Here is a 21,126-nt window from a genome sequence, read left to right on the forward strand (position 1 = left end):
ATATTATTGTGGCCATGGTGGCACAAAATCAAAGGTCTGACTGCACGGAGATGCTTGGGAATATGGTCACTACGGGGGACCATGTGTGGGTGTTTCAGGGTAAGGGGTAAGGGGATATATCTGACCTCCACCTAGGACGTGACAATGGTTAATGAAATCTCCCCATTTCTGCCCAATTTATTTGCTCAGTTTTGCAGACTTTCTCATACAGCTGCAACTGTATATGCATTCGTAAATCAAGACCTTTCTTGAGTTGGGCTCTGGGATGGTGCAACTGTTGAGAATCTGAGTCTATGGTTGTTGTGGGGGAAAGGGGTTGAGTGTGTATGAGTGTGTGTGTGTATCTCACAACTGTTGCGTTGGAGTAAAATATGTTAAGGGCAATATAGGATGAATCACAATAATTGTTTGCTACAATAATAATTGCTTGCCATAATGTAATTTTGATAATGGGGAGACTGGTGAGAGGTAAAAATCCTTTGCATAAACTGCCTACATTACTACAAATATGAATAGCTAATTATGGAAAATAAGATAAACAGGATTTTAAAAAATATATACACTGCTCCAAAAAAATAAAGGGAACACTTAAACAACACAATGTAACTCCAAGTCAATCACACTTCTGTGAAATCAAACTGTCCACTTAGGAAGCAACACTGATTGACAATACATTTCACATGCTGTTGTGCAAATGGAATAGACAACAGGTGGAAATTATAGGCAATTAGCAAGACACCCCCAATAAAGGAGTGGTTCTGCAGGTGGTGACCACAGACCACTTCTCAGTTCCTATGCTTCCTGGCTGACGTTTTGGTCACTTTTGAATGCTGGCGGTGCTTTCACTCTAGTGGTAGCATGAGACGGAGTCTACAACCCACACAAGTGGCTCAGGTAGTGCAGCTCATCCAGGATGGCACATCAATGCGAACTGTGGCAAGAAGGTTTGCTGTGTTTGTCAGCGTAGTGTCCAGAGCATGGAGGCGCTACCAGGAGACAGGCCAGTACATCAGGAGACGTGGAGGAGGCCGTAGGAGGGCAACAACCCAGCAGCAGGACCGCTACCTCCGCCTTTGTGCAAGGAGGAGCAGGAGGAGCACTGCCAGAGCCCTGCAAAATAACCTCCAGCAGGCCACAAATGTGCATGTGTCTGCTCAAACGGTCAGAAACAGACTCCATGAGGGTGGTATGAGGGCCCGACGTCCACAGGTGGGGGTTGTGCTTACAGCCCAACACCGTGCAGGACGTTTGGCATTTGCCAGAGAACACCAAGATTGGCAAATTCGCCACTGGCGCCCTATGCTCTTCACAGATGAAAGCAGGTTCACACTGAGCACATGTGACAGACGTGACAGAGTCTGGAGACGCCGTGGAGAACGTTCTGCTGCCTGCAACATCCTCCAGCATGACCGGTTTGGCGGTGGGTCAGTCATGGTGTGGGGTGGCATTTCTTTGGGGGGCCGCACAGCCCTCCATGTGCTCGCCAGAGGTAGCCTGACTGCCATTAGGTACCGAGATGAGATCCTCAGACCCCTTGTGAGACCATATGCTGGTGCGGTTGGCCCTGGGTTCCTGCAAGAGGAAGGCATTGATGCTATGGACTGGCCCGCCCGTTCCCCAGACCTGAATCCAATTGAGCACATCTGGGACATCATGTCTCGCTCCATCCACCAACGCCACGTTGCACCACAGACTGTCCAGGAGTTGGCGGATGCTTTAGTCCAGGTCTGGGAGGAGATCCCTCAGGAGACCATCCGCCACCTCATCAGGAGCATTCCCAGGCGTTGTAGGGAGGTCATACAGGCACGTGGAGGCCACACACACTACTGAGCCTCATTTTGACTTGTTTTAAGGACATTACATCAAAGTTGGATCAGCCAGTAGTGTGGTTTTCCACTTTAATTTTGAGTGTGACTCCAAATGCAGACCTCCATGGGTTTATAAATTGGATTTCCATTGATTATTTTTGTGTGATTTTGTTGTCAGCACATTCAACTATGTAAAGAAAAAATTATTTAATAAGATTATTTCATTCATTCAGATCTAGGATGTGTTATTTTAGTGTTCCCTTTATTTTTTTGAGCAGTGTATATACAAGGATTATTTCAAATGTTATTGGACTATAAACAGATATGGCTTATTAACCTATACAGTCCCAATAATGATGATCCAAGCTTCTTTGAAAATATATATAAGAATGTATCAACTCTACAAGCAACACTAGACTCTATTATTATGGTGGGAGATCCTAATCAGACAGGTTTTTTACATGGACAATACATTGGAGATAATATAAGAAACTATAGAACACTGTCAAACTGGAAACAATATTTCTCAGGGAAACCAGGCCTGGTTTTCATAGATGATTTTGAAAAGACTTTTGATAAAGTATGATTGGAGTTTATATAAATATGTCTAGAATATTACAGTTTTGGAGAATCTCTTATAAAATGGGTTAAAGTTATATATAGTAACCCTAGGTGTAAAATAGTAAATAATGGCTACATCTCAGAAAGTTTTAAACTATCTAGAGGAGTAAAACAAGGTTTTCCACTATCGGCATATCTATTTATTATTGCCATAAGAATGTTAGCTGTTAAAATTAGAACAATCAAACAATAATATTAAGGGATTAGAAATCCGTGGCTTAAAAACTAAGGTGTCGTTGTACGCTGATGATTCATGTTTTTTAAAACCACAATTAGAATCTCTCCACGGCCTCATAGAGGATCTAGATACATTTGCTAACCTCTCTGGATGAAAACCAAATTATGATAAATGCACTATATCACGTATTGGATCACAAAAAAAAATGTTACATTACCGTGTAGTTTACCAATAAAATGGTCTGACGGGGATGTGGACATACTCGATATACATGTCCCGAAAGAAAGAAATGATCTCACTCCAATACATTTTAATAGAAAGTTAGCAAAAATAGATGAGATCTTGCTACCATGGAAAGGAAAATACCTGTCTATTTGTGGAAAAATCACCCTGAGTAACTCTTTAATCATATCACAGTTTACCTATTTGCTTATGGTTTTGCCTACACCTAGTGACCTTCTTTATAAATTATATGAACCAAAAAGATTCAATTTGATTAGGAATGGCAAGTCAGACAAAAGTAAAAGGGCCTAGTTATATAATTAATATGAATTCGGAGGACAGAAATTATTAAATATTAAAGCATTAGACCTTTCACTAAAGGCATCAGTCATACAAAAGTTATACTTAAATCTGAAATGGTTCTCTAGTAAATTAGTAAGAATGTCTCACCCCATGTTCAAGAATGGCGGTATTCCCTTTATTCAGATTACAACTGCTCACTTTCAGTTTTTTGAAAATGAAATAATTTCCAAAATATCGTTATTTTTTAAACAAGCCTTAGAAAGTTGGTTGAAATTTCAGTTTAATCCACCAGAAAAGACAGAATAAATACAACAAATATTGTGGATATACTAATTGATAAAACTTATTTTTCAATATTTCTTTTTAAAAAGGTATCATTTTTGTAAATTATATCATAAATAGGACATACAGCTAACACAGACATATGGAAATGTCTGCTCTACCCAAAATTACAACCAAGTAATTGCAGCATTACCACAAAAATGGGAGAGGCAAGTGGAAGGGGGAGAAAGTAAGGAACTTGTCTGTCGGTTAAAGAAAATTGTGATAAATAAAAATATATCAATTTCATTTAAGGACCAAAAACATGACAGCTGTGCCATATGAATTGCAAAATAGTTGGGAAGAGATTTTCAATGTACCGATTCCATGGCACATGGTTTATGAATTGACACGCAAAACGACGCTGGATTCAAATCTTAGAATTTTTCAATTTAAACTATTATACAAAATTCTTGCAACCAATAGAATGTTATATATATATGGGGGTTACAATCTTCCCAGCTCTGCAGATTTTTCTGCGAGGAGGCAGAGTCATTAGATCCTTTATTTTGGTATTGTCCATATGTAGCTCGTTTTTAGTCACAGGTCCAGGAATGGCTGAAGAATTGTAACATTTACCTAGAACTAACACTGCAGATAGCAATCCTGGGTGATTTGAAAAGTCATAGTCAATCGATCAATAATATAATTATTTTAGCAAAAATGTTTCTTTAATTAACAATCTGTAGAAGCTATGAAAATAGAAAGGTTCAGGACTTCTGTGAAGCATCACAGCACAGTTGAAAAATATATGGCAAATCGGAATCCAAAATAGATGGTGTTAAGAGATGGATGGGAGGGGTTGAATGGATCTGAAGGGTGGGACTAATAACAAGATAACCAATGTAAAACATACAGGGTCTGTAAAATGTACATAGGTTCAGAAATTTTGTGAAATAGCACAGTTACAAATAGAAATCAAACTGGATGGACATCAGAAATAGAGGAAGGACTAAAAACAAACAAAATATAACTATTGGAAAATGGATTGTCTGTAAAGTGTGTATAATATGTATAAACTGAAGGTAGAAGCCTAAGTGTTATTGTTTATTAGTTTACTCCAATTGGTGGAGGGGTGGTAGGGTTTTCAGGGAATAATAAAAGTATTGTAGCAGGCTCAAGGGTGTGGGGTTTCCACATCACCAAGTTCAATAAGAAAACAGGCACCAGTAGCACAAATAGACTGCAAATGGGAAGTTTATTAGGGGTTTTGGTACACTGGGGAAGAGGGGGAAATGCACCAATCAACTCACAGTCCACAAGCCATTCTCATTGTCAGTTCCATTTTCCAGTGGTACTCCTCACACTCAGGTCCTTGTGTACTATTGTTTGTACAGATGAATGTGGTACATTCAGGTGTTTGGAAATTGCTCCCAAGGATGAACCAGACTTGTGGAGGTCTACAATATCTTTTCTGAGGTCTTGGCTGATTTCTTTAGATTTTTTGTATGTAAACTTCCGACTTCAACTGTTGCCTGGCCCATAGGCCTATTTGTTTTGATAAGGTTTATATCACAACTAAAGTGGCCAAATAACTTCTTAAAATGAAGCACATTAATCCGCTTTAATCCACTTTACAATGGGTGTAGAGCCTAACTGGCACACATTTTATAATAAAAGCATTACATGCATAATCACATTTGTGGTCCCTTTTGAGAATGGTGTTTTCCTGGTAATGGTGTTTTCCTGGTAATACTGCCGTGTGCACATTGCTGCGCTTATAATATGAAGAAATAGCCTAATAGTTTATCAACATTTTAAGCTAAACTTTCTCATCTTCTGCATCAGGCCCACTGCTTAAAACAGGTCTTTTGATGCTAGAGGTTGTATTAATTTGAGATCTATCTTATCCCACATCTGTCCCGGACTATGTTTGGAATATTTATTTCTCGCACAGAATAGAATAGGTCAACTTTTGTACTATGGGGCATAGTAGATTGACACAGGCTAGTGCTTTTGCTGTTTGTTAGGCCTACTCATCTTGTTGGCTGACGAAAAGTAAATGTGGACAGTTCTTCCAATAGCTTCAATATGCGCCTTGGAATTGGATAAGGACGTGCACAGTTGTGTCCCGGATGTGAGAAAGATCCGATCACGTAACTGAGAGCCATGTGAATGAGAGGTGCTTTGGCACACAGCAGGGAGAAGGGCCACTGGCCGCAAAAGGCATGGAGTTTTTAGGGGGATTATGGCCACACAAAGGGGATGCAGCCGGGAAATTCAAGGCATTATTAAGTGCTTGTCAAATTGTGAATGAGAGACTGATGAAGTGTGTACAGCCTGCGCAAAAAAACAAAGCAGAGCTCCTGCCTTTCAAGCTACTTTTTTCAAATCATTAGTCGCATCATGCAGCCTTAAATATCAAAACATATAGCTCAACATTTGTATCACAACTAAAGTTACATAAATAACAATAATTTAAGCATATACTGTAGGAGTACCTGTATCTTTGTTAACTCTCTCAAATCGGTTGGAGAAAATATCCTTTCTATTTTATTCAGCTATGTTGAAATGTATTCTTCTTACCTCAAAATAATAAAGAATTCTAAGCAAATCTTGTCTGCGAAATTAACTAGTGTAGCCCACAGCCATATGGCATAGCCAGATAAAGGCCTAACATCAGGACAACTCAGAGTATGATATTCTGTTCTTCTGAAATAGACTACATTTTCTTCATATCATGTTTCTTTAGACCTGTCTAAAAAAAGTATGGATTTATTGTGATGGTTTAGGATATATTACATGGATTTATTAGAATTTAAAATGTAGATGTTCCAAAAGTCCGGCAGTTGTTCCAAAAGTCCGGCAGAGACCGGCAGTTATTTGCTTGACAATCAACAGCTGACAAAATGTAATGACCGCCACAGCCCTAGCCACTCAGCTCAATGCATGGGTCGCTGTTGAGTAAGTTTGAGGGGTGAATGTAGCACATGGGGATGTGTGAAACTTCTTAACCTGAAGTGTCCCCACTTGTGTCAGTGAATAGCTAGCTTTTCAAAGTAGTGCCGACTGGTAAGACGCTTCAGGAGGGCAGTCAGGTGTGCTAGCAAGCCAGAGGTCCCAAGTTCGTGCCAGGTATTGGCCAAATTGGGAGGAAGTGGTACTTGCTAAGAAAGCAGTGTGACGTCCTTTACAGATAGAAATGACATATAGAGGAAATATAGAGCAGTAAGTGTGCTGAAATAGCAGTGGGCTGGATTCAAACCCATGCTGCAGCGGTATATTTGATCGGGAGGCATTGGTTTAGACAGCTCTACCACCCTAGGTCACTCCAAGCCAACCTTTAAAGCTCTGTTACAGGGGTGACCTACCATGCTACATTAACTAAGCTTGCTACAGCACCTGTTTCTCCACACTTTCCACAAGCTTTTTGTTCCCCTACACTAAAAAGAAAAACAAGAGACGACCAGAAGCTCCTGGGAGAGATAGCCACACTGATCCACCCACCTAATTAATGATAGGCCGCACCCCCTGGAGGGCCAGAGACGGGATACATAACCCCCTCTCGGGCTAAGGGAAAGTTACCAGAGTTAGCCATGGTGGTGCCTGAGCGGGTGGTCTCTCCTTAATGACAAGGTAAAGCCCCCTACAGATGTCCACCAGATTGGGTTGGGTTGGTAAAGCGTATGAAAGGCAGACAGACCCTGAGACAGGAAGCTTGGCTGGCTAACCCTCAGTCAGTCCATTGTTTCCTGGCAAATGGGTCATTAGGTGGACCTACCGTGCTGAAACTCAATATGGCTCCCAGTGTTTCTGAGGATGGGGATCATGATGTCAATTTTCATCCAGCTGACAGCCTTGCTAGCTGCTCTAACTATATCATCATCGCTGGCGTTGACTGACGTTAGTTAGACTCACGTATACAAATTTGCCTAATGCAGATGTTTTTAAATGAGAGAATGAATTGAACATTATAACCAAACATTATAACCTAACAAACCATGAACAAGAAATTTGAATTAGACACTGAGGGTGGGTTTCCCGGACACAGATTAAGCCTAAAACGTTATTTTAGCGCTAATCGCGGTTAACCCAGAACTAAAATCTTGCATAATTTGGTCAGCTGCGTGAAGTTCTGGGTCTATACGCGTTAGAAATGTTGAGTTCCGGTTTGTCAAGTCTCCACCCTCGCAAAAGGAAACTCTTAGCCAAAGCCCCCAGTTTGTCACGCCCTGGTCTGTTTCACCTGTCCTTGTGCTTGTCTCCACCCCCCTCCAGGTGTCGCCCATCTTCTCCACTTATCCCCTGGGTATTTATACCTGTGTTTTCTGTCTGTCTGTGCCAGTTCGTCTTGTTTGTTCAAGTCAACTAGCGGTTTGTCTCAGCGCTTGCTTTTCCCCAGTCTTTCTTTTCGCATCCTTCTGGTTTTGACTCTTGCCTGTCCTGACTCTGAGCCTGGCTGCCGTCCTGTGCCTTTGCCCCTGGATTACCAACCTCAGCCTGACCTGACCCTGGGCCTGCCTGCCGTCCTGTACCTTGGCCCCCACTACTTTGGATTATCGACCCCTACCTGCCTTGACCTGTCATTTTTCTGCCCCTTTTGTTGCAATAAACATTGTTACTTCAACACAGTCTGCACTTGGGTCTCACCTGATACAGTTAGTAAGTAGGAATGGTATGACGTGTTATTTATGACTGGGAGTCTACAGTCTGAGTCAGACAAAAGGTTTATTTCAGGGGTGTATTCATGAGGAACAAATGTTGTCATAGTTGGATGACAACAACAGTCAGTTCCGTTGGTCTTGGTACCCTGTGGTCTCTCTTGTGTCTAGTTTAGTGTTTATCATCATGATTTAGCATGAGGCTGAAATGAGAACTGCTAGGCCTACTATAGGTCTGTTTTTCCGGTTATATTTGTTTTTCATAACTGACTGTTATCTCATAGTTGGGCTGCTGTTTTCTAGCTCACTGACATCACAGCTAACCTGTTATCAGCCATCAGGACAAATCATTATGCTGTAGTAGAGAACTATATTGAAGAACATATGTGGCCTCATTTACGGTTACAATACTGAAGGCCGATTTGCTCCAGCTCTGCACTGAATGTTATTCAAACAAGGTTGTTTTCCTACTAGCCGGATTAGGTACCCTGTATTCATAGGCCTTGCAGATTTGTGTTTGCAGCTTTTGTCTGGATTCTGGAATGAATCAATCCTTTACTGGCGAATGAGAACAGGGCTGGTTGAGCAAGGCAATAAATAGGTCACTGTGGTCTGGGTGGAAAGCCAATACAAAATGTATTGCAGGATTAGTAGGCCTAATACTACAAACATTCATCACTGCAAACAGAGAGAACTAAAGACATGATGGTGATTGTAGAGATGATGAGCGTAGTTATTGGGGAGTTCTCTTTTTAAAAGTTTATTGCCATAACACTTTCACATGTCTTGAGGTGAATCTTGTCGAAGGTCTGTCCTCTTATGATTATCAAAGTCAGTCAATGATCCTCTTGTCTTGGGATGTGAGGTTAATGTACAACAACTCCCTGGGAGACTCTTGGACAATAGCTGTGTCACATTAAGGATGTTTTTTGTGACATTGTGTTGGAAAATGTATCATTTGAAATTCAATCAAATTCAGCTACTACAATATACTACTGTATATTTGAAAGTAAGTACATTGCCTTACTATTTTAACCTAGGTCTGGTTTACACACATGTACATTTCAGAATCAGAATGTCAGAAAACCCACAAACCACAAGGGCTGATAACAGTAGTGTTACATTCATTCCTGTTCACCTTTCTCTTTGTCCTCTACCACTTTAGAGTAAAGTGAAGAGGGAGTAACAGGCCTAGTGTATTTACATTTAACCCCACGTAGCCTCTTTAACGACATTCGTTCTTATATTATGTATAGTTCTCATCTGTGAAAGCTGGGGGCGTTGCCCAGGACATGGGTCAGGTGATAGATATAGACACAATAATTACCTCACAGTGAGATGAGGGTGTGTCACTATCACTCCGTGTGTATCCTGCCTGGAGGGAGGATGTGGAGGGTGGGGCTGATTGAGCTCATGACAGGACCTCTAGCCTATGTCTGGAAGATGTTTACTCTCAGATATTTTCTAATATGACATGTTGCCATGTGATAGACATCACAGGTGCTCCTGGGCGAATTTTGTTAAACACGAAAAGTCAGTATAAGATTGGTATTTTTAGGAGCATTGTTGCAATGCACACTGTACAGTTTATGTCATGCTAAGGTTATTAGCCAGTGTCCATAGAGGCACTGTCAGAGACATAGCCTAGGCCTGTTGCACCCTGCTGGTGTCACCATAGGGGACTAAGCCCTTGGGAACTATTCTAACATCCCTAAAGTACTCTCTAAACAGGCTCACATGGGGCACTGCCCTGTTGATCTGTTTCACCACAGCTGTCAGCTTAGCACAACTAGACGGGTTTACACACACCCTGCCATTAAACAGCCATGCAAGGCAGTCCAACAAGTGTTGCAATGTTTCCTCTACCATGACTCAAGTAAAATACTCAAATACTATATGTTATGCTGCCACCATAAAGTCTGCATCAAATAGATTTATTATAACCCACCAAATAACTGTCTTGTGTTTTTTAATCTAAACTCTTTACTAGTCCAATGAAAACCACAGAACCCAGAATTCATCTGCATGCCAGGCAGTCACAGTGATGCAGCCATTTGAGAGGATGTTCAACAGCTGCATGTACCACTCTGGCTTGTATTCTAGCTTGTCCTGGGCTGACTCAGTATTGTGTTAGTAAGGACTTACTCTGTGCTTTCTGGTATCTTTCCTCTCTCAGTGAGAAGTAGCCTAACACACACACATTTAACCCTGATGTGTGTGGATTAAACAGCCTTACTAGAGATTGCTTTTTATCTGGTGCCTGGTAAATGATTACAGTCACTCACTGATGATGGATGGATGGATGGATGGATGGATGGATGGATGGATGGACACTTGTTTCCTATTTTCCACCAGGCCACAGCGAAAACACTTTTCTCCCCACCTCATCTCCTCTCACTGCATCTGTGTCAAATACCTTCTGAGGATTCCTGTATTAAAGCCACATCCTGTAGTTGGCCAAATCTAAAGCAGCCATGTTAGCTGTCTCTGCAGGTGCGTGTGTGTGTGTGTGTGTGTGTGGTGTGTGTGTGTGTGTGTGTGTGTGTGTGTGTGTGTGTGTGTTTAACTATAAGAATAGTAAACAAGCTAAGATTTGACCGACTGTGGATATTTTGTTAGTCCCCACAAGGTCAAATTCTATTTCTAGCGGGTTTAGGGTTAAGGTTAGAATTAGTGTTAGGTTTAGGGTTAGGAGCTAGGGTTGTCTGGCTCTGTGCTGAGGGCATTCTGGGAATGCTGCCTGAGCGGCAGGTGGCACCAGGCCACAGCAAACACATTCCTCCACCAGGCAGCCCTGGACTGGAGGAAAGGCTGGTGGTGGCCTCAGCCTACTCTGCTCTGCCAGAGGCACTTTGCATTGATCAACATTTTGTAGCCTACATCCTGGGTTATGTGAAGATTTAAGGAAGTTTCTGATTCAAACTGTTAGGCCTGTATCCGTGCTGTTGCTTTCATGACCTAAACAGAAAGATTGAGTCAACACACTTGCTTGTGACAGTCAAGTTTATTTTTTATGCTTGCCCACTTTCTTTGGTTTGTGCTTCCAAAAGTGAGTGGTTTTGAAGCAGAGACAATGAAGTGTTTACAGGTAAAATGTTTGACATAGGCTATTTTTTATAATCCCTGTTCAGGAGGCATGCAGGACTATAACTACCTGAAGCCAACTTCCTGTTCCTGCCAGAACAGGCCAGACAGGCACTATGTGGGCTACGTTCCAATAGCCATTCTAGCATTCCACTTAGAACACCCAATACATTGCTTCATTCACATAGTATGCTAGTACTGATATTGGAACAGAGGCCCAATAGTGGAACAGAAGCCCAGGTTCTGGCCTCAGTCCATGTCTCTGGCTCTTGTGACTGACACTGACAGAGTCTAGGTCTACTCACTGTTAATGACACTGACATTATTACATTTAACAGATACAAGTAGCTATCCTTGGTAGCCTCTACCGGCATTAATGAAAGCATTGAATGACTAAATTAATTAAAGATGTAGGACATCATGGAAAGCAAACACATAATTATAAAGATCTCGTACTTTCCATCATAATTCTACACAGTATATCTATGGTAAATAGGGCTAAAACAGGTTGAATGTGACCTGAAATTGACCACTCCTCTGTCTGAACTGCACAAAACCATGAGTCCAATATTGTGGCGTTGGAAAGGGAGAATTTAATTGTCAAACAGTGGGAGATGAACGATCACTACCCCTCCTTGCAGTCCATGGGCTGGGGCAACAACAAGATCGGATCCATGCAGGTCCAGAACGGAGTGTAAGTAAAATTAGTAAAAGTCCTGGCTTCCTTTTTCACACTACAGAAGATTATGTTCATAACAATCTGAAATAGAAGAATCAATTGAGTCTAGTGGTCGCAAAACTTGGACAAACTGCAAAAAAAGTGCAGTATGCAGTAAGAATAGCTGTCGCGCCCTGACCATAGAGAGCCTTTTATTCTCTATGTTGGTTAGGTCAGGGTTTGACTAGGGTGGGTTATCTAGGTTGTTTTATGTCTATGTTGGCCTGGTATGGTTCCCAATCAGAGGCAGCTGTTTATCATTGTCTCTGATTGGGGATCATATTTAGGCAGCCATTTCCCCACTGTGTTTTGTGGGATCTTGTTTTGAGTGAGTGCATGTAGAACCTCTGTCATCATGGTTCGTTGTTTGTTTCTTTTTATTGTTGGTAAGTTTCAGTAATAAATGATGTGGAACTCAGAACACGCTGCACCTTGGTCCGTCTCTCCACACAACCGTGACAATAGCACAGAATAGTTAAATATAAAATATAACACAAGCCACTATTGTAAAGCTACAAAGTCTATATAAAGTCTGTGAAATGTATATAAAGCAACTTCATTACTTTTCGGTCCTTTCCTCTTCAACAGTGTTCTGGCCGGGTGGTGAGTCTGATCTACTAGATCAACTGTGACAGGATAATCATTTCTGTCATAGATCATAATAGAACTAAGTAAAACCCAATTTCAGGACTAAAATTATGAATTATCTAAATGAGTGTCCTGTGACCTTACTGACCTCCCTTTGTCAAATGTGTTAAAGGAACACTATGGTGAAAAATTTGAAACAATGAGCTATTATATGGTGTCCCTGGATATTATACAGAGGACTAACATGTACTGTAGAGGCTAACTCTTTCTGATCTACAAGTGCCTAGATTAAGGGCTGGGGCTTGTTTCAAGATATTTTCTCCCTCTCCCCCATTAGCTGGGTGTGCTACCAGTTCCCCGGTTACCGTGGCTACCAGTACATCATGGAGTGCGACCGTCACGGCGGAGAGTACAAACACTACAGGGAGTGGGGCTCCCACGCTCAGACTTTCCAAGTCCAGTCTCTGAGCTTCCACAACCTCCTCTTCCTCCTCGCCTCCTCCTCTTATCCCTCCTCCACCCTATCATTCCAAGCTTGGCCATTAGTCTTGTCAGACCTCCAATACCAACGGCTCCTGACGCTTCTAGTGCTCCACAGCAACAACCATGTTTACCTGCACTTTTGTTTTGTTCCATCGCCGAAAAAATTAAAAAAGAGAGAACAAGAGAAGAAAGAAAATAAATGTGACTGAACCACCCCACAGCAAGAGAGAGTTGGCAGAGAAGGGTCTCGGGTGGTGTGGTGGTACGACTCAGGCTTTGATGCTGTTCTTCAGTGTTGTCACGGGGTATTCACAGCCACAGTGATCAATAAAGAGAGAATGAGCAACAACAATAAACAGTGATACAAGAGTGCTATTAACCTGCTCTGGTGTCAATTGTCTTTACTTGTTTTAACAGTTGTTTCTCTCTACTCTACTAGTATATTTTTCAGCAGTTCTCAGTAGTCCCATCTCCTTGAACAAACCATTTCCACCATTGGTTATAAAAAATATAGGAAATATAAATATCAAACTATATTACACCCTATAGCACACAATTACAAACCCCAGAAATCTAAAACATGTTAGCCATAATGCAAAAGAAAATACAAAGCTTCAATCATGAGTCAAATGAAATACTTTGTGTAAGGTAAAATGTTTCAATTTAACCCAGCTCTATTGAGATGTCATGAAGTGTTTATCCAACACTGCCCCTCTCAGCCAACACTAAAACCCCCAATCTGTCTCAATTCAGTACCATTCTCCATCTGAAATATTGAGCATAGGACAAATCGTGCCTAAATGCATGGTATCTGTCAGGCTTATCCAATGCAATTTGGTAGCTAATAGCCTATACTGTATGAGGATTATGTTTGGGAAATTGAGACAATGAAAATTATTCGCTGAAATTGTTGCAACCCCATCACTAACCTATTCAACCTCTCTTTCGTATCGTCTGAGATCCCCAAAGATTGGAAAGCTGCCGCAGTCATCCCCCTCTTCAAAGGGGGAGACACTCTAGACATAAACTGTTATAGACCTATATCCATCCTGCCCTGCCTTTCTAAAATCTTCGAAAGCCAAGTTAACAAACAGATCACCGACCATTTCGAATCCCACCGTACCTTCTCCACTATGCACTCTGGTTTCCGAGCTGATCATGGGTGCACCTCAGCCACGCTCAAGGTCCTAAATGATATCATAACCGCCATCGATAAAAGACAGTACTTCATCGACCTGGCTTTCGACTCTGTCAATCACCGCATTCTTATCAGCTTTCTCAATAGCCTTGGCTTCTCAAATGACTGCCTCGCCTGGTTCACCAACTACTTCTCAGATAGAGTTCAGTGTGTCAAATCGGAGGGCCTGTTGTCCGGACCTCTGGCAGTCTCTACGGGGGCGTCACAGGGTTCAATTCTCGGGCCAACTCTTTTCTCTGTACATATCGATGATGTCGCTCTTGCTGCTGGTGATTCTCTGATCCACCTCTACGCAGACGACACCATTCTGTATACATCTGGCCCTTCTTTGGACATTGTGCTAACAAACCTCCAAACGAGCTTCAATTCCATACAACACTCCTTCTGTGGCCTCCAACTGTTTTTAAATGCTAGTAAAACTAAGTGCATGGTCTTCAACCGATTGCTGCCCACACCCTCTGGACGGTTCTGACCTAGAATATGTGGACAACTACAAATACCTAGGTGTCTGGTTAGACTGTAAACTCTCCTTCCAGACTCACATTAAGCATCTCCAATCCAAAATTAAATCTAGAATCGGCTTCCTATTTCGCAACAAAGCCTCCTTCACTCATGCTGCCAAACATACCCTCGTAAAACTGACTATCCTACCTATCCTCGACTTCGGCGATGTCATTTACAAAATAGCCTCCAACACTCTAACCAGCAAATTGGATGTAGTCTATCCCAGTGCCATCCGTTTTGTCACCAAAGCCCCATATACTACCCACCACTGCGACCTGTATGCTCTCGTTGGCTGGCACTCACTACATATTCGTCGTCAAACCCACTGGCTACAGGTCATCTATAAGTCTTTGCTAGGTAAAGCCCCGCCTTATCTCAGCTCACTGGTCACCATAGCAACATCCACGCGTAGCACACACTCCGGCAGGTATATTTCATTGGTCATCCCCAAAGCCAACACTTCCTTTGGCCACCTTTCCTTTCAGTTCTCTGCTGGCAATGACTGGAACGAATTGCAAAAATCACTGAAGCTGGAGTCTTATATCTCCCTCTCTAACTTTAAGCATCAGCTGTCAGAGCAGTTTACCGATCACTGTACCTGTACACAGCTAATCTGTAAATAGCACACCCAACTACCTCATCCCCATATTGTTATTTATCCTCTTGCTCTTTTTCACCCCAGTATCTTTACTTTTACATCATCACCTGCACATCTATCACTCCAGTGTTAATGCTGAATTGTAATTATTTCGCCTCTATGGCCTATTTATTGCCTTACCTCCCTACTCTTCTACATTTGCACACACTGTACATAGATTTTTCTATTGTGTTATTGACTGTAAGTTTGTTTATGTGTAACTCCATGTTGTTGTTTTTGTCGCACTGCTTTGCTTTATCTTGGCCAGGTCGCAGTTGTAAATGAGAACTTGTTCTCAACTGGCCTACCTGGTTAAATAAAAGTGAAATAAATAAATAAATATTGAGAAAACAATGGCAATTTACAATCTACCACGTTTTATAAATATTCATACAATGCATCGCACTTTTTGGGGGGGGGTTAATACAAAACTGACTAATATTGTCAGATATACATTTTACAGAACTAAAATACACTATAGTTCTGTACTGTAGTCTGAAATGATATATTCTGCAAGCCACTTTAAAAAGAGGATCCTCCTCAAGAAGAGTGACATCAAACCAAAGTCCCGCCCCTATGAAAGCTTAACTGGAAGTTGAACGCATACAGGCAGGCTGGCGGAGAGACAATACTCGAGGTTAGCTAGATAACAATGTTCTAATCGTTGACCTTTTTATTTCACAAGACTGGATATTCAAGAGGTAGGAGAGTAGGAAACATGGCAACATATTTGCTGGAGCATCGACATACAGCGCCGAAACTATGCGTCTCACTTTTCGTCTTCCTCCTTTTTGTTGTTGGCCCCATCACGGCTCTCAGCGTCGGCGAGGCGAGGCTTGTCAGAAGCAACACCGTCGCAAAAGTAGAGGTAGAAGACTATACAAAATACTACAATTATGTCGAAATGACCAGGCTACTGAAGTTCATGGCCATGAAATACCCTTACATCGCCAACCTGTCCAGTATAGGCCAGTCCGTGCAGGGCAGGGAGTTGTGGGTTATGCGAATCACAAAGGACCCCAACGCTGACGTACCGGGAAAACCCAAATGTAAATACGTGGGGAACATGCACGGGGACGAAACTATCTCGAGGCAGGTGTTGGTGTACCTTGTGAACTACCTACTGACGAGGTATGGAGAGGACCCGCGTATCACGGAGTTGGTGACGAGCACGGATATTTACATTATGCCCAGTATGAACCCAGACGGGTTCGAAAGGTCCAGAGAGGGGGACTGTAGTGGCGACGCTGGGGGTCGTTCCAACGCCAAGGACATGGACCTCAACAGAAGTTTTCCTGACCAGTTTGACAAAATCAACGTCCAGCAAGAAGATGTTCCAGAGGTTACAGCTGTCATTAAATGGATCCTGGAGAAAAAGTATGTATTTCTTTCTTTCTCTATTTACATAGACCAAACGTTACACACAACATTGTTTGTGTTTGTTTAGCTTACGTTGTTTATAACCTAATTCAGATGGCTCAAATGTATGGGCTACACCAGGGGTAGGAAACCCTTTTCCTGGAGTGGCGCAGGTACTGCAGAATTTTGTTCCAACATAGGCACCACACCTGACAAACTGAGATGATTGATTGCCTAAATTCAACACACCACACACCTGTTCTTCCAGGTCAGTAAAATAAAAAATGTGAAGTGACTGCGGCACTCCAGGACCCTGGGCTCCACGGACATCGCTTACTGCAAATGGTAACTGCTGCACCCAAGGACTTTACTGGCAGCCTGCATCTGTCATTGTTCCTATTGTTCTTAAGCACCTCCTCATGGACCCCAAATACCCCCCCCCCCCCCCCCCCCGAAGGATCTCTCCATTTACCTAAAGACCCATTGTTGCCAGCTAACTGTTGGGAATGACCTCGATCAACATCAGACTCCAATAGGCCAACATAAGTAGCCTGCCATACAACTTTAGGCCGGCCACCTTTGTCTAAAGACCTGTCAAAACAAGCACTATACCTTCCAGCTGTCACTAAACAAGCAGCTGTTGAAAAACATCTAATGATGTTGGCTGGAGTCTTTGCCAATTTCAAGGGCCTTTCTCTGACACCACCTAGTATAGAGGTCCTGCATGGCAGGGAGCTCGACCCCGGTGATTTACTGGGCCATACGCACTATCCTCTGTAGCGCCTTGCGGTCGGATGCTGAGCAGTTGCCATACCAAGCGGTGACGCAACCAGTCAGAATGCTCTCGATGGTGCAGCTGTAGAGCTTTTTGAGGATCTGAGGTCCCATGCCAGATCTTTTCAGCCTCCTGAGGGGGAATAGAGGTTGTCGTGCCCTCCTCACGACTGTGTTGGTGTGTTTGGACCTTGATAGGTCCTTAGTGATGTGGACACCAAGGAACTTGAAGCTCTCGACCCGCTCCACTACAGCCCCATCGATGTGAATGGGGGCATGCTCGTGTGTGTACTTCAGATCAGCCTTGGATAGTGAAAGGTTTCCCCACCCCTTTCCCCTTGGCCTTGACAATAGTATGTAGGCTACAGACAGTAGATACCAGGCTTACTATATATCCCCTGCCTCCTGATAACATTGTGTTGTTGTTATGTCCCTCCAGGTTTGTCCTGTCAGGGAACCTGCATGGTGGCACTGTGGTGGCCAGCTACCCCTTTGATGACTCGGCCTCCCACATGATGCAAGGTTACTACAGCAGCTCTGTGGACGACAACCTGTTTAAACACCTGGCGCTGACCTACGCCAAGAACCACCCCGTCATGAGGACCGGGGAACCCAAGTGCCCAGATACCCCCGACGAAACCTTTGAGGATGGCATCGTCAACGGGGCAAAGTGGTACGATGTACCCGGTAAGACTTTTTCCTTCTTAACTATCAGACCACTGATGATGCTCTTTTTAGGGAGGTCATGTTCTTTTTCCTTCTTAGTTTGTTGAAAAAGAGGTGATGGTTCACACACAAAGTATCCTAGACCAGCTCCAATATCTTCCTTTCTTGATTTCTAATATATTTTCTTCTCTTCTTCGTAAGTTGTTTCCTAGGCTTTCCATTTCTTGAGAAAAGCTTCTTCAGCTGCTTTTTTTTGATTGTTTAACTCATTATCCCTCCTCTCACTCTCAGAATAATCGCACATTGTTGAGACAGAGCGGAGTGCTGGGTTGCCATGACGATTAAGTCAATTGGTGTCTATTTTGAATTTTTCTCTTCTCAGGGACTGACAAAATCATGTGGTAATTTTACTTTTCAGGCGTTCATAATCAGTTGGAGATCAGGTTTTACTCAGCTCAGTGTTGTATGAGTTTATGGAGACACCTTGAAATGAATATCGAATGACATGTACTGTACATTTACATTTAAGTCATTTAGCAGACGCTCTTATCCAGAGCGACTTACAAATTGGTGCATTCACCTTATAATATCCAGTGGAACAACCACTTTACAATAGTGCATCTAAATCTTTTAAGGGGGGGGGTTAGAAGGATTACTTTATCCTATCCTAGGTATTCCTTAAAGAGGTGGGGTTTCAGGTGTCTCCGGAAGGTGGTGATTGACTCCGCTGTCCTGGCGTCGTGAGGGAGCTTGTTCCACCATTGGGGTGCCAGAGCAGCGAACAGTTTTGACTGGGCTGAGCGGGAACTGTGCTTCCTCAGAGGTAGGGGGGCCAGCAGGCCAGAGGTGGATGAACGCAGTGCCCTTGTTTGAGTGTAGGGCCTGATCAGAACCTGAAGGTACGGAGGTGCCGTTCCCCTCACAGCTCCGTAGGCAAGCACCATGGACTTGTAGCGGATGCGAGCTTCGACTGGAAGCCAGTGGAGAGAGCGGAGGAGCGGGGTTGTAGGCTTATAGTAGGGTAATAAAGGGTTTTTGATAACATGTATACTGTCACCCCCCCACACTCATTTTGGGTCTATTTGAGAACCAAACCAGCAGATCCACAACTGGGATTGTCTGTCTAGTCTTAATTTAAAACCCCACTAATTAGGCTATTTAATCAGAGTATGGCTTTGAACATACAAGAAAAATTAGCACAGAATTTTTACAGTGAATTATTGTAATGTTTGTGTCAATTAATGCCATAAGGGATGGGTTGCCAACTGGCGATTTGACACCCAAATAAAATCCAATTAATTCAAAATGTCATTAATTCATTCATTACAGGTGTTCCATTGCACTGACTTCACTATCTAGCAAATGAGCTGTGGCAGAGGACAGCAGACCCAGCTAGCTAGTATTGTTTTATTCACCCCTGCAGGACAGACCTGCTCTCTGTTCTCTCCTCACAGAAAGCCTGACTGGTCTCAGGTTATTTTACGAGGTGTGTGTGTGGTGTGTGAGACACAACCTGTCCATGCAGCTTGCTGTCCCCCCCCCCCCCCCCCCTTCATGTTCAGGAATTCCAGTGTCTGTGGTCCACAGGCAGTAACCGGACCCCCAGTCTCCGTGTTGTGCTGTGTGGCTGCTGTCAGGTCAGGGGGTTGGGAGGAGAGCCAGACGAGGGGCTATGCGATGGTACTGTAATCTGAGTCTGAAGGTTTCAGGTGACCGTCAAGGCTTTTCCTGTAAAGACATGTGCGGGTCATCATGTGCGGTCATCATGTGCGGTCGTTCCTGCTGGAGCGTGTGCTACGGGTGGATGTTGCTATGGTGACCAGTGAGCTGAGATAAGGTGGGGCTTTACCTAGCAAAGACTTCTAGATGACCTGGAGCCAGTGGGTTTGATGACGAATATGTAGTGAGTGCCAGCCAACGAGAGCATACAAGTCGCAGTGGTCGGTAGTATATGGGGCTTTGGTGACAAAACGGATGGCACTGTGATAGACTACATCCAGTTTGCTGAGTAGCGTGTTGGAGGCTATTTTGTAAATGACATCGTCGAGGATCGGTAGGATAGTCAGTTTTACGAGGGTATGTTTGGCAGCATGAGTGAAGGAGGCTTTGTTGCGAAATAGGAAGCCGATTCTAGATTTAATTTTGGATTGGAGATGCTTAATGTGAGTCTGGAAGGAGAGTTTACAGTCTAACCAGATACCTAGGTATTTGTAGTTGTCCACATATTCTAGGTCAGAACCGTCCAGAGTAGTGATGCTAGTCGGGTGGGAGGGTGTGGGCAGCAATCGGTTGAAGAGCATTCAATTAGTTTTACTATCATTTAAAAGCAGTTGGAGGCCACGGAAGGAGTGTTGTATGGTGTTGAAGCTCGTTTGGAGGTTTGTAAGCACAGTGTCCAAAGAAGGGCCAGATGTATACAGAATGAGTCGTCTAATGAAATATCTAATGAAATATGAATCCATTCTCTGAACTTTGAGAACAGACTTACACAATGCTCAATGAGGAAATGACAGGACTGAAATGTACCCAACGATATCGTAGGATCATATTAGAACATTACGAATGTGAGTTTAGAATCTAGATAATTGTCATTATGACCTTCCGAGAGGTGACTGTTGAGAAATAATAATGGAGGGAGGGAGGGAGGGAGGGAAAGTTTATGTACTTGGCTTGGTGGGTTGACTTGGATAATTGCAATAGATGACTGATAACCTTTTGACAAGCTTTTTTTGTAGACCCATTTTATAGCTAGTTTACCTCTTTCCTGTATGCCAGGGGTGTCAAACTCATTCCATGGAGGGCCTAGTGCAGCATTTCCCAAACTCGGTCCTCGGGACCCCAAGGGGTGCATGTTTTGTTTTTTTTCACTAACACTACACAGCTGATTCAGATTATCAAAGCTTGATAATTTGTTGGTTATTTGAATCAGCTGTGTAGTGCTAGGGCAAAAACCAAAACGTGCTCACCTTTGTGTCCTAAGGACCGATTTTAGGAAACCCTGGCCTTGTGTCTGCTAATTCTTCCTTTCAACTCAATATGAATTAATGAACAGTTTATAAAC

The 21,126-nt window shown here is 42.9% G+C and overlaps 1 protein-coding gene across 1 annotated transcript in view; it reads left to right on the forward strand.

Annotated features, from left to right (window-relative positions):
* The first annotated feature begins 15,826 nt into the window (after positions 1-15,826).
* Positions 15,827-21,126, forward strand: part of cpda (carboxypeptidase D, a) — a 42,218-nt gene continuing 36,918 nt past the window's right edge. The window contains exons 1-2 of the mRNA XM_014214420.3: positions 15,827-16,643; positions 17,839-18,086. Coding sequence (XP_014069895.2) covers positions 15,985-16,643; positions 17,839-18,086 — 907 coding nt within the window. The 5' untranslated portion in view covers positions 15,827-15,984. The remainder of the gene's footprint in view (positions 16,644-17,838; positions 18,087-21,126) is intronic.

Source organism: Salmo salar, chromosome 09, assembly GCF_965601325.2.
Source record: "Salmo salar chromosome 09, fSalSal1, whole genome shotgun sequence".
NCBI classification, from domain to species: Eukaryota; Metazoa; Chordata; class Actinopteri; order Salmoniformes; family Salmonidae; genus Salmo; species Salmo salar.